Source organism: Aythya marila, assembly GCF_965140915.1.
Source record: "Aythya marila genome assembly, chromosome: 3".
NCBI lineage: Eukaryota > Metazoa > Chordata > Aves > Anseriformes > Anatidae > Aythya > Aythya marila.
The window spans coordinates 49,400,480-49,412,540 of NC_139044.1; the positions used below are offsets into that span (position 1 = coordinate 49,400,480).

A 12,061-nucleotide genomic window follows, 5' to 3' on the forward strand; every position below is an offset into this window, starting at 1 on the left:
TTTCTTCTAGTGTACCAATCTGAATTTCAGTGTTGGCAGCACAGCAGTTAGATAAAACATAGAGTGGTAGAAAATAAAATAGAAAAGAAATGATTTCTGAACTTCACTTGTTTTGGTATGATCAGGCTGGAGAGCACTCTTAGCTTTAAATAGTCTTCAAACTTTGTCTGTTCCCTGATTTCAGATATAGAGGAGATACTGAAAATTTCAGATATAGGAGAGAGGAAAACAGTGCTGACATCAAACCTAAACTGATTGAAGCAACTAAATGAGCTTTTGTAATCCAATTCAAGAGGATAGTCAATGAGATTTAATGATGGTGTGTTTTTTTTTTTTTTTTGGGGGGGGAGGTAGAAGCAAAACAGAAAAAATGCAAGAATTACCTTCTTACTTTTTATTTAATTACTTAATTTTCATATACTTCTAATGTAATTATTACTAACATATTTGATGTAACAAACAAACAACATACGTAGAAGGAAAATTTATGATGTGTCTCAGTAATTCATATAATTTGGTATCAGTCATATTTACTGTTTTTATGGTAAGATTTTTATGTTCAGTGAGGGACTTTAAGGTGCCAGTTTTTCATTTTAAGGGATAAGGAAGAAAAACATAAGAACAAGGAAGATAAAAGTGTGATTCAATGATTGGTGGAAGAAAACGGAGAATTTCTGAAATAAATAAAATAAGTAAATTAGTTTTGAAAGTGAAAGAAATGCCAACTGAAATCAGACTTCTTTAATTCTGAATAGGAACATGCACTTTTCTTAGTCAGTGATAAATTCATACCTTTACTCCATTTGGGTTGCTTTTTTGTGAATGCCCTTGAAGGAGAAAAGTTAAATATTTAGAAAGTGACATAGCTGCAGAAGATGATGCAGTGGTACTTTTGCTAAGATGAGTGCTTAAAAAAACCTGTATTTTTTGCAGTGTTATTGCATGTAGAAAAGGTTTTAAAAAAACTCTGCAGTTGAGAGAAGGCAGGAGGCAGTACTTTAGGTAGCAATGAAGCTGTAAGGAGGATGTCAGAATGATGCAAGATGTCTGTATTTTCAGATGAGCAGCATTTATTCTGTTTGTTTCCCGAGGCTGGTGGTAAATTGCGTTTACATGCACAGAGAGAAGTGTCTTGGAGAAAAAGGGCCTTAGTGTGCCAGCACATGGTGGTGGCTTTGGAGAACAGTTTGTTCTTCCCACCCCATTTATTAACCATTGGTGCATCCGCTCCCTCTGCACTTGTATTTAATCAGGTAACAGAAGCACATGAAAGATTACAAAACCCGTGTACAAACTCCTCTGCCCCATAGGCTCAGACAGAGGCAATTTGAGTTAGGAGCATTTTGGAAAGGACTCTGCTGGAAGGAAGAGGGATTCATAATTTATTGAGACCAGGTTTATAAAGGTGCATGCGCCCTGTGCTACTGCAGATATTTAGTTGAACTGAGCTTACAGAGACGATTTAGCCTCTTTTCTCCTCTTGAATATGCAAATCAAATTTGCCAAGTGGCTTTACCTCTGCTGAGGTGATTTTATTTAGTCCTGTTTTTCTCCTGCTTGATTTTTTTTCATGACAACTGATAAAGGCTTTTGTATTTCTGTAGTCTGAATCTCCTCTGTAGCAGTAGAATTCAATCAAAACACAAATCTGTAAAATCTACATTCTCTTGAAAAAATCTTAGTCTTTCATGCTTTGTAAAAGAGAATGGGACTAATGATCTGTATGGAGGGGAGACAGAGCACAGCACGCATGGTATTTACTAATGCACTCTTAGTAATTAAAGTGTTAAGTTTGGACAAATGATTTGGCAAACATGACATTGAATGCATGCTTTCATAGGCTGGATTACAAAGGTTGGAGAGTTAATAAGGAGTGTTCTCTGCTGTTTTTCATTTACAACTATTTGAATTGCACAAATAAGACATGTTTGGCCATACCAGATAATGAAAAAAAAAAGCCTATGTAACATAGCACTTCAATAAAAATGTTCTGAGAAGAAACAAGAAAAAAGGAGACACTATATATGATCTTTAAGCATCTTTGAGGAATGCATGATTCACTGAAAGGAATATTCATTCAGAAAACATAATTACCCTGGCATTCCTCACTGTTGTTCATTTAACTGTAATTTAAGTGTGCTTCAGCTGTGTACCGTTCAAGGCTGTAATTTATTAGATATTTGTACTGTGCAGAAGAAACAAAAGGGAAATGCAAAAAGGGTCACAGTAAGTTTAATCTCATGCAGGGCATTTAATAGGGAGAGCAGCTTCTTGGTGTAATCATTAAATTGATCCATATCAAACTCCATCGTCACCTTGGTTACTTTTCTATCATCCTGCGAAGAGTCTGGAATCATCAAGGTTTTCAAAATCCTGTTTTATCACCTCCTATATCATGTTCAACTTTATGGGGGAAAGGAATAAAATGCTTTCTGCTTCTAGATGTTTTTTTTTTCTTTCAAGACTGTTCAGGAAATCTGTCCTGATGTTTGTTTTATGTCTGTGTAGGGAAGAGGAGAAATAATGAAACTGGGAAATTTAACTCTTATACTAGTTGTAACCATTTTTAGAAGTATTAAGAAGTATTTCTTTAGAAAGAAGAATAAAATAATTTGCAGAAAGAGCTAATACAAGTTTCAGTTTTTGAGAGTTTCTTCAATTACCACTTGCTGCACTGGTCTTCATTTTCTATTAGAGAAGTGCAGTAGCACATTTTCTCTGGAGAGATTTCAAAATATCTGCATATAAATTGCTCCACCAACCTCTAAAATACATTACCCTTGCAATGCATTATGCTGACTCTTTTTCACCATAAAACAGTACTTTCTAATGGGCTTAAAAAAAAAAAAAAAAAAAAAACAAAGTGGGGGAAAAAAAAAGGAAGTATACAGTATCTGGATAAAACACCATGACATTTATAAAGCAGGGATGTTGTTCTGCCTTTTGAAACTCAGCAAGGGCAGCAGAGTCATAGCTCTGAGTGCTACAGGTTCATTAGAGATCAGTAAAGGTTCTGATTTCACTTAATGTTTTGGGCAAATGGCTATAGGAGCAAAAAGCTTCTTAACATGGATCCCGGAGTACAGTTTTATTACCAGCCCTTGTCTTGCTTGCCAGTGACTATCAACAAAGATACAGGCTTTGTCCATACTAAGAAGTTATATAAAAAGCCTTCTGTCTTTCTCGTTTACTTTCTTTTAGACAAAAAGTTAAAGACTAAATTGATTATTTTTTTCTCAAGTCCATAGACAGCTTGAAACAAATGGAGACGTGCAACTTGCTCCATTTATTTCAAGAGGATTGTTCTCTTATTTCTAGAGATCATAAGTTAAATGCTAACTGCGTGTTAGCTCTGAATTTGCAGTCAGTGAGTGTTTTTAATGGGGATTATATTTGTCAATTATAATTAGAAAGCTGCCAGGAAATATAATGGATAAGAAGCAGATTGTAAGGGTAAATGTTTCTCATTTAAGCTTTAGAGCAATTCATTAATAAGTTTTTAAAAATTGAAATATTATATCTATAATGTTTATTTTCTAGTTATTTAAGATTACACAGATACATTTAGGCCTTTTAAAATTACATTGCTTTGTCATCAATCTATTCATGGATGCATGTTTTGCTATGTGGCTTTATATTCATAGAATCATAGAGTGGCTTGGGTTGGAAGGGACCTCATAGATCATCTAGTTCCTACCCCCTGCCATTGGCAGGGATGTCACCCACTAGGCCACATCCAGCCAAAAAAAGCCCCAAAGCCCCATCCAGCCTGGCCTTGAACACCTCCAGGGATGGGGCATCCACAGCTTCTCTGGGCAACCCGTGCCAGTGCCTTACCACCCTCTGAGTGAATAAATTCCCCCTTGTCTTATCACTATCTGTCTATGTTGGTAAGTGTTGGCAGAAAAGACCTGAGACTCTCTTATTCTGAGTAACTCAGTCCTGTGATACTAACCAAAAAATAACACTAAGTGAATTAACTTGTGACTTAGTCAGGGAAACACTTCTAATTCTTTCCTAACTGATCCAAGTTGAAAGATGTAATATGTGCCACCACTTGTGCTGCTGTTCTGCAGACCAGCTCACTTGTGTAATAGCAGAAATGCCTTCTTACACCAACTCCTGTGTGCAGAATGAAACCTCATATCCTGAGCTCCTGTAGACCTCGGAAAGACCTTTTTTTATGCACTTCCATTTGTATGCAAGATGACTAATGAGCCCAGTTGTTTTTTACTCCTACTGAACGTAAATATCACCTTATTCTACAAGCTCCTGAAGCTGAGTACTCATGAGAGAAGGTGCTCCTTGGTGTGGGTGTCACAGCAGCAGCCACCTAACAGTCTCATCGTGGTCATGCTGCTCTCTGGTATTAAAATGGTTTTCAGTCATCTCACTGTGTCTTAGTTTGAATAAGAAGAGAAACATCAGTGACCATAAAGGGATTTTCTTCCAAAGGAGCAGTGGAAATATTGTAAATCTCTCTTAACAAACAATACTGAATGAATTTGTTATAATAAAGCAAAGAACAGTACATATACATGCCATGCTGTCACTGCAGGCTGTAAATCTGAACCAAATATGTAGGCATGCTGCCACATGACATACCCTCTGTTTGGTTTCTGTAATGTGTATGCTAGCTATGGTTGTGCTACACTTACACTAGCATGGTTGCAACTGCCAAGAATTGTTTCGCTATGGTTCTCATAAATCACTAGAACTGGAGTAATGAATCAGATCAATTGATTTAAGAAAAATGAACGGGAAAAGAAATCTTGTTATTCTGGTTTCTTTGTTTTAATATCAGTTGCCCACATATAAGCAGTTTTTCTTCCTCTCTGGACTGAACAATGAGCATGTGAACATTTGCATACAAGGTTTAAATCATGGAGGTAGAGTATTTCCATTGTGAAATTACAGGTGCATCTAAACAAAACTGGACCTTTTATTTTGTTTGTCCTTGAATTTATTTGCGTACGTTAATTGGAATATTCTTGGCAATGCATTCAGTGATTTTGTAAAAGGTTCTAAAAAGCTGTTGAAGTGAATAGGGTTCTGATGGCAATAAAATGAATATAATTTCTACTGTATCTTCTTTATGAAAAAAAAAAAAAAACACAAAAAACTGGAGCCTTTAGACTGAAATTTCTTGGGTAGCTTTAGCTCAAAGATCAACTTCTAGTGGGCGACAACACATCGTCCAATTATATGAAGATTCTGTTTCTAAATCTGCAAGTTGAGGAGTATCAGACTTTAAACCATGAGGACCGGAGTAAACGTGGTTGCTCTGTTAATGCTGGTTGGTGAAACCTGGGGCAGAACTGCCACAATACTTGCAAAGAAAAGGAAGACTTTGTATAGATTGGTCTGCTCTTCCTTAAATGCCTATCTTGAGTTTTTTCAGTTCAGTGAGATGACTAAAAATGATGAACTTTCTCAGGAATTTTGACAAGTTATCATGTAGAATTCTTTCCCCTCCCAGCATCATTCCAAATTTAGGTTTTGATTAGCTTTCTCTGCAGGCTGTTTTCTATCGTTGAGGGTTACAGATTGTATTTTTCTATAGAAAAATACAGAAAATAACATTTTCCACAGTCTTAGTAGAGGCTAACAGGGCTGAATTTTCTGAAGACTTCCTGTATTCTCTGTGTGGTGAAATCAATCCATCTGATTCTCACTAATTGCCTTCTGGACATATCAGAAGTTAAATAGACTCCAGAGGAATTCAGTTGGAGCTCTCTGTGTGATGTAATAAAACCATTTTGCTTGGAAATCTTCAGAAAATGATTAGAACATTATTTTATTTTATTTTATTTTATTTTATTTTATTTTATTTTATTTTATTTTATTTTATTTTATTTTATTTTATTTTATTTTATTTTATTTTGAGAAAAATGAGTACTGATTTAGTTGCTTACCTAGTTTTAGCTGTTTCTGGTTGTGGTAGGGATGACACTTTTCATGCATCCGTGTAAAAGAGATATAAAAAAAATGTGTGATCTTGCTTATTATGAACTTTCTCTTTCTTGTAGGTCTCATGTATGTTGTTTGTGTTTACTGAGCAAGATATCAGAGAAGCAAGGGAACACTGCTTTTACTCTCTGGTCAGAAACTGATAGGCAGTTAATTAGTTACTTAAAGTTAAACAGATTGATTATTGATTAGGTTAGATGTTTCACTGGAACAGGCTTCCCAGGGAAGTGATGGAGTCACCATCCCTGGAAGTCTTTAAAAGACGTTTAGATGTAGAGCTTAGGGATATGGTTTAGTGGGGACTGTTAGTGTTAGGTCAGAGGTTGGACTCGATGATCTTGAGGTCTCTTCCAACCTAGAAATTCTGTGATTCTGTGATATGTCATGCGTTTGTATAAAAAGGAGCTAGAAGGTCCTGATCAGAAAGATCTCCCCTAGTCAAGTCCATCTCATCTGTTCCAGATCATCCAGTACTGTAAAGTTTCTAAACAAGTTCTTTAGGACTTCATCTGCTTGCATTAGGAACACAAAAGCTGCTGTATCTACAGCAGGGAAAGATGGATGTTTTTTTCAAAGAACTGCTTTACAAACCAAATCACGAGAAAGCACTTTGTCTTTCATACCTCCAGTTTTAAGCGCCTAATAAAATGACTCCTTTGTCTAGCAATTTTATTTGTAGCATGGAAAGGTTAGCTGCACACCCATTTTTTTTCTTCCTGTGAAAATCAATTTGTAAATAGAAGTCCCTGCGTATTATGAAACTGTTATCAAACAAAACTTTGCATTAAGAAATGTCACTCTAGAGACTGATTCCAACCCTCCTTCTCCCTCCCCCCACCCTTTTTTAATAGCTCTTTTAAAATTTGCAGTCACATTTTTTTCCTTCAGCCCTGTCCTGTGTAGTCTTGCTTTAGTGCCTCAAAAATGAAGCCTAATCCATGGAATAGATTCAGTGGAAGTACTGACCCTGCCTGCAGCAGTGGTGTTGCTGCCTCCTTTGACCTGAACAGGCTGTTCAGTTGGTGATTCACTCACTGTAAGCCCATGACTCTTCTCTTCTGGATTCATGTATGAGATTGCTCAGCTCTCATGGATGTTTTCTCTCTAGTTGCTTTGGGATGAGTCTGGCACAATCACCTTCCCCTCATGTAGTCATTTAGCAGCTATCGGGTAGTACTGGCTCTTGGGGAATTGTGAACAAGCCCAGACTCTCTCTCCTTTTTTCACTTCCACCAGATGATGCTCATTGGGGTCTCCTAACTCATCTCAGAGAATCCCCGTGACAGGTAGCTACCATAGGTGGCACGTGAAAGAACTGAATGAAAAATTTTAAGAGGACTTGAATTTGCACGTTTTTCACATACATTGTTTACACTAATATTTTAACATTTAAAAAGGTGAAATATATTTTTATGTATACATACATAAAACATCGATTGTAGTACTGCTGTTTACCTTCACTCTCAACAAAGAAGTTTGAAGGTCTTTTAGGCTAAAGCCTTTCCTAATGAACTACAAGACTTTTTTTCTACTTACAATGTCAGCAATAAAATCACCAATCTTGGATTGTTTTTTCTTTCTCTCTCTCTTCCCCCCCTCCTCCTTTTCCCTTTTTATCAGAGGAGTTGAGATTAAAACAAGCTTTATTAAACTGATCACTTATTGGATCAATTACTGTGGACAGTTGCAATGGCTTTTGTCAACACAAACCAATTTTAAATGGCTAACATAACAGTGGCATGTCACTTAACATAATAGTGCAGATACTTGGCATCTTCAGGACTAGTTTTGGGATTATTAAGTAAGTCAATCATTACAAGCCATCATATTATATTTGTTCCTCTTTCTAATATACTGTAATTTGTTCTATACCAGGGCTTGTGAGAGTGCTGGACAGTTGGTTGCCTTTACCTTGGCACTGCACCAGACCCAAATACATCCAGGGAAATAATTGTATATCTACTTATTTTTTGAAATGACTTTTCTGGACAAGGCTAAACATAATGCTGTTTTAGAAGTGTCTTTCTAGAGCGGCAATGGTATCATGCAGTGGTGTTATCACACTGAAACCAAAGAAAACTTTCAGCCTAGGAAAGAAAGTCTGCTTAGGCAGGGTTTAAATACGTAATTAAAAGTAGGAATGTGTTCAAATGTAAGTATGTACTTCCTCTCTCTTCTGATTTGGGGAGAGTTTACTATAATATTTTGAAGTTGCAATGTCTAACAGAAGATGTAGTTTTGCATGTTGCCTAAATCTCTCTTGTTTAAATGTAATCATGTGCAGGGCTTTTCCTTTTTTTTTTTTTTTTTGTTATCTACTAAGGAATAATCACAAAGAGGGGAAAGAGGATTTATACCTTCTGAATTAATTGGTAATACATATTTGTCTGTGAACTTCCATGAAAACCACCTCACAAAGTTGTGATGGTGCCAGTATACAAGTGAGATTCATGGCAGAGAGAATTCAGCCTAGTGACAGAGAGAAACTGACTGCAGAGACCTAGACCAGACCCAAACCTGGAACGGTCACACTGGTGTACAGAATATAAACCCAGTCTCATATCCTCTGTGCAGAGGCACAGTGCATGCACTTTCCAGTAGTGTATCTCAAACGGGTAATGTAAAGGCCTTTCAGCCCTTTCTTGGTTTGGAGCCTCCTCTGCTTTGTGGTATTTGTTGGTGTGAAATTATTGTGCACCCACAGATGCACAGCCATTTGTACCAACTGAAGATAGAGTCCACTACATTTAATGAAAAAGTGTCAACCAACTACATCTGTATGTGAAAAATGTGTGCATTAACAATTTTTAAGTAGAAACAAAGCTGAAATAAGCTGTGTTCTGTGCTCATTATTCTTAAGTCTGCTAACCTGGCATCATTTCATTTTCGTTACTAACTTTTAAAGTGAGTGCTATGATCTTTTTCGCTCAACTTCTCTAATTAATTTTCTCAGAAATCTAATTCAAGTGTAAATATTTCAAGGGAAGACTGTGCAATCATTCCAACAATTGATATTCAGAAACACGCAAAATGTGGCACGTGGAACAAAATTCAAGATTTCACTAGGTCTGAGGTAGTATGCATTATGACCCCTATAGCAGCATACGTGAAACCTCGGTGAATGAAAGCAACAGTACTAAACGGTGGGTTAATTGATGCTGCCTATTCAATCTCTGTTCTGTGAATACTAGCATAGAGCACAGCCCCTGAATTAAGATAGTCTGGTAAAGTGTGAGACAAGTGGTCAGGCTTTCCATTAGATGTGTTGCAGGTAAAACTTAAAAATTGTTGTATGTATTCTGATACATGTCTTCAGGTATGCAGTGGAATCTGAAGTAAAACCTCAATGTTTTTTATTTTTTAACGTGTGTTTTACGAATGTTTTTATTGTGCTGCAGTAACAGGAAGTTTTGCATTTTTATCTTATTAATGTGCTTCAGCTTCAGAGTTCAACAGATACAACACTTAGAATAAAATCTAATGTTAAATATGGGTGGCTATCATCTAACTTTGTGACTAAAAACATCAAGGAGCTGAGTGGCACAAATCAGGTCTTCCAGCTAAAGATCTGATGGATTTCTTCCCTTTCGAAAGCAAAGTCAGAATATCCCTTTTTTTTTTTCTTTTTTTCTTTTTTTCTTTTTTTTTCCCTCTCCTTTTCATGTGTGTATATATATGTTACCTGAAATTTTGATTACTTTATTCCTTTATAGTCATGAGACACAGACAACCTGTTGGGATCATCCTAAAATGACTGACCTTTTCCAGTCCTTAGGTGAGTACATTTCTTAAAACAAAGCACTACATGATATTCATGCCCTGAATGAGAGCTTGGATTGTTGACCCACCTCTGAGTTGTTATGACCTGTATGTCACAGCATTTCCCAGTCTGCTGTGATCAGACTTACTTTGCACAAAACCTACTGCCTTGATCATGTCACATCCATTGCCTTTTGGTAATTTTAATTCTGAAAAACATTTTCTGACACTATGCTTTAATGTATTATCCTATTTATTTCTATAAAGTCCACATTGGGTTGTCCAATGACATGGGCTACCAGTCTGGAGTGAACTGATTTTTGTAATATATCAGAGCCAGCTATGCTGTCAGTGAAGGCTAGGCCATATTATGATACAACTAGTTCAACATGCCTTACTAACGTATGCATTTACTGGGAAATCTCCCTTTCTGAGGCATGGAACGATAAAATACTGTTAAGTGAGGGAAAATAAATTACTGTACCTATCAGTTTCTAAAGTAGAGTTTAAGGTTGTCTGACAACTCCTTTCAAAGCAGTGTTAACAAAGTCATGTCATAGAAATAATCAGTTAAAGAGCCATTTTTTCTTCTTTACTGTGACCTTTGCTGCCCTCTGTCTGAGATGTAAAATATTTGAGAGATGTACTGTATTTGAACACTCATCTGAAATCTATTCAGCTCTACATAATACACATGTAAAGCTCTATCGTATGGATATGTCTTATGTGTGCCAAGATAGTGTCAGGATTTCTGATGTGCCAATCTCTGAGGGCCCAGCACTGTCTGAACCACAAGGTCTTCCCTGCAGGTGGACTTTTTTTTTAACAATAACTTGTCAGTTGTTTTTGTTTGTTCTGATATATGCTATTAATTGATTGCAGAGAAAAATAAGGGATATCAGGCTTTTTAAAGTATGTAACACTGTGAAAATTTATATATGATGGAAACTTACAGACTCTCTTTTTAGGGCTGCTCACATTTCTGTTCTGCTCTTTCAGCTGACTTGAACAACGTACGCTTCTCTGCCTACCGTACAGCTATCAAAATCCGGCGACTGCAGAAAGCACTGTGCTGTGAGTTTTGCCTTTGAGACAAATCATTTCTCTACAGTACTTGCAGAAGGGATGGTCAGCTTGAACTTTGTGAGATTCACATTTAACAAGGGGCCAGTTACATCCTTGACAGATTGTCAGACAACAAAATGGCAGGAAGAATTCCCAATAATAGGTATTGTTGTCACAAATAAATGAAGTCATTGACTGAAAAGAAGGGCTACAGAAGGTAAATGATACGGGGTGAAATGGAATTCCCTTTGATAACAATTTGAGAAGTGATAGGCAGATCAATACTGAACCTCTGCCTATTGCATTCTGTTTCTCATACAAGGTGATACAATCTAGTCTGAAATGATTTGAGCTAAAATCTTGATCTTTGACATGAAATCAGATATTTTATATTTTAGAGAATTAAATTCCATTTTTTGAAGTGTTTACTACTGCTTGATTTAATTTTGAAAAGAATCCTCTCTCTCAGAGAGTGTATCTTGCTGTGTTAACTTTAGTTAAAGAAGAATTTAGGCCTCTTGAAGTGCAAAGTTATAGGGTATGGATCTGTATGGTTGGTTATGGGTAGTTGGTATTGCTCTACATTTTAATCATACAAAGGTACTACAACAAAACAAGCTGCTTTTATTAACAATAATAGTATGTGCATGTATATTGGGGGGTGTGGGGAAGGGTCTCAGACAGGAAATAAGCATGTATTTAATATGGATCAGTGTCTGTGTGCTTCTGCCCAGACCTGTGTTGGCATTTTTCCCTGTTCTTAAGTAATCTAGTAGTTCAGCCACAGTTTACCCTGAAGAGTAGATAGATTGTGTCAGCAGGAGAAGATAGATGTCTATTGAGTAGGTGCAGCTGTCTAAACTATTTTTCATAGAATCAGAGAATGCTTTAGGTTGGAATTGAACTTAAAGTTCAACCTCCCTTGCCATGGGCAGGGACACTTCCCACTAGACCACCTTTAAATTTAAAGCCATTACCCCTTGTCCTATTAATGCATGCAATTGTACAAAAGTCCCCCTCCAACCTTCTGATAGGCCCCTTTTAAGTACTGGAAGGCTGTTATAAGGTGTCCCTGGAGCTTTCATTTCTCCAAGGTGAACAACCCCAACTCTCTCAACCTACCTTCACAGAAGAGGTGCTCCAGCCCTCTGCTTATCCTCGTGGGCTTGTTCTAATACTTCCATGGCCTTCTTGTGCTTAGGGCCCCAGAGCTGATCATAGGACTCCAGGTGGGGTCTCACAAGAACAGAACAGAGGGGCATAATCA

At 36.9% G+C, this 12,061-nt stretch overlaps 1 protein-coding gene across 4 annotated transcripts in view; it reads left to right on the top strand.

The window, feature by feature from the left end:
• The window catches only part of UTRN (utrophin), a 366,390-nt gene that overhangs the window by 294,012 nt on the left and 60,317 nt on the right, over positions 1-12,061 (top strand). For all 4 annotated transcript variants that reach the window (XM_082756434.1, XM_082756433.1, XM_082756435.1 and 1 more), the window contains 2 exons: positions 9,684-9,745; positions 10,729-10,803. In XM_082756434.1, the coding sequence (XP_082612560.1) occupies positions 9,684-9,745; positions 10,729-10,803 (137 nt within the window). The remainder of the gene's footprint in view (positions 1-9,683; positions 9,746-10,728; positions 10,804-12,061) is intronic.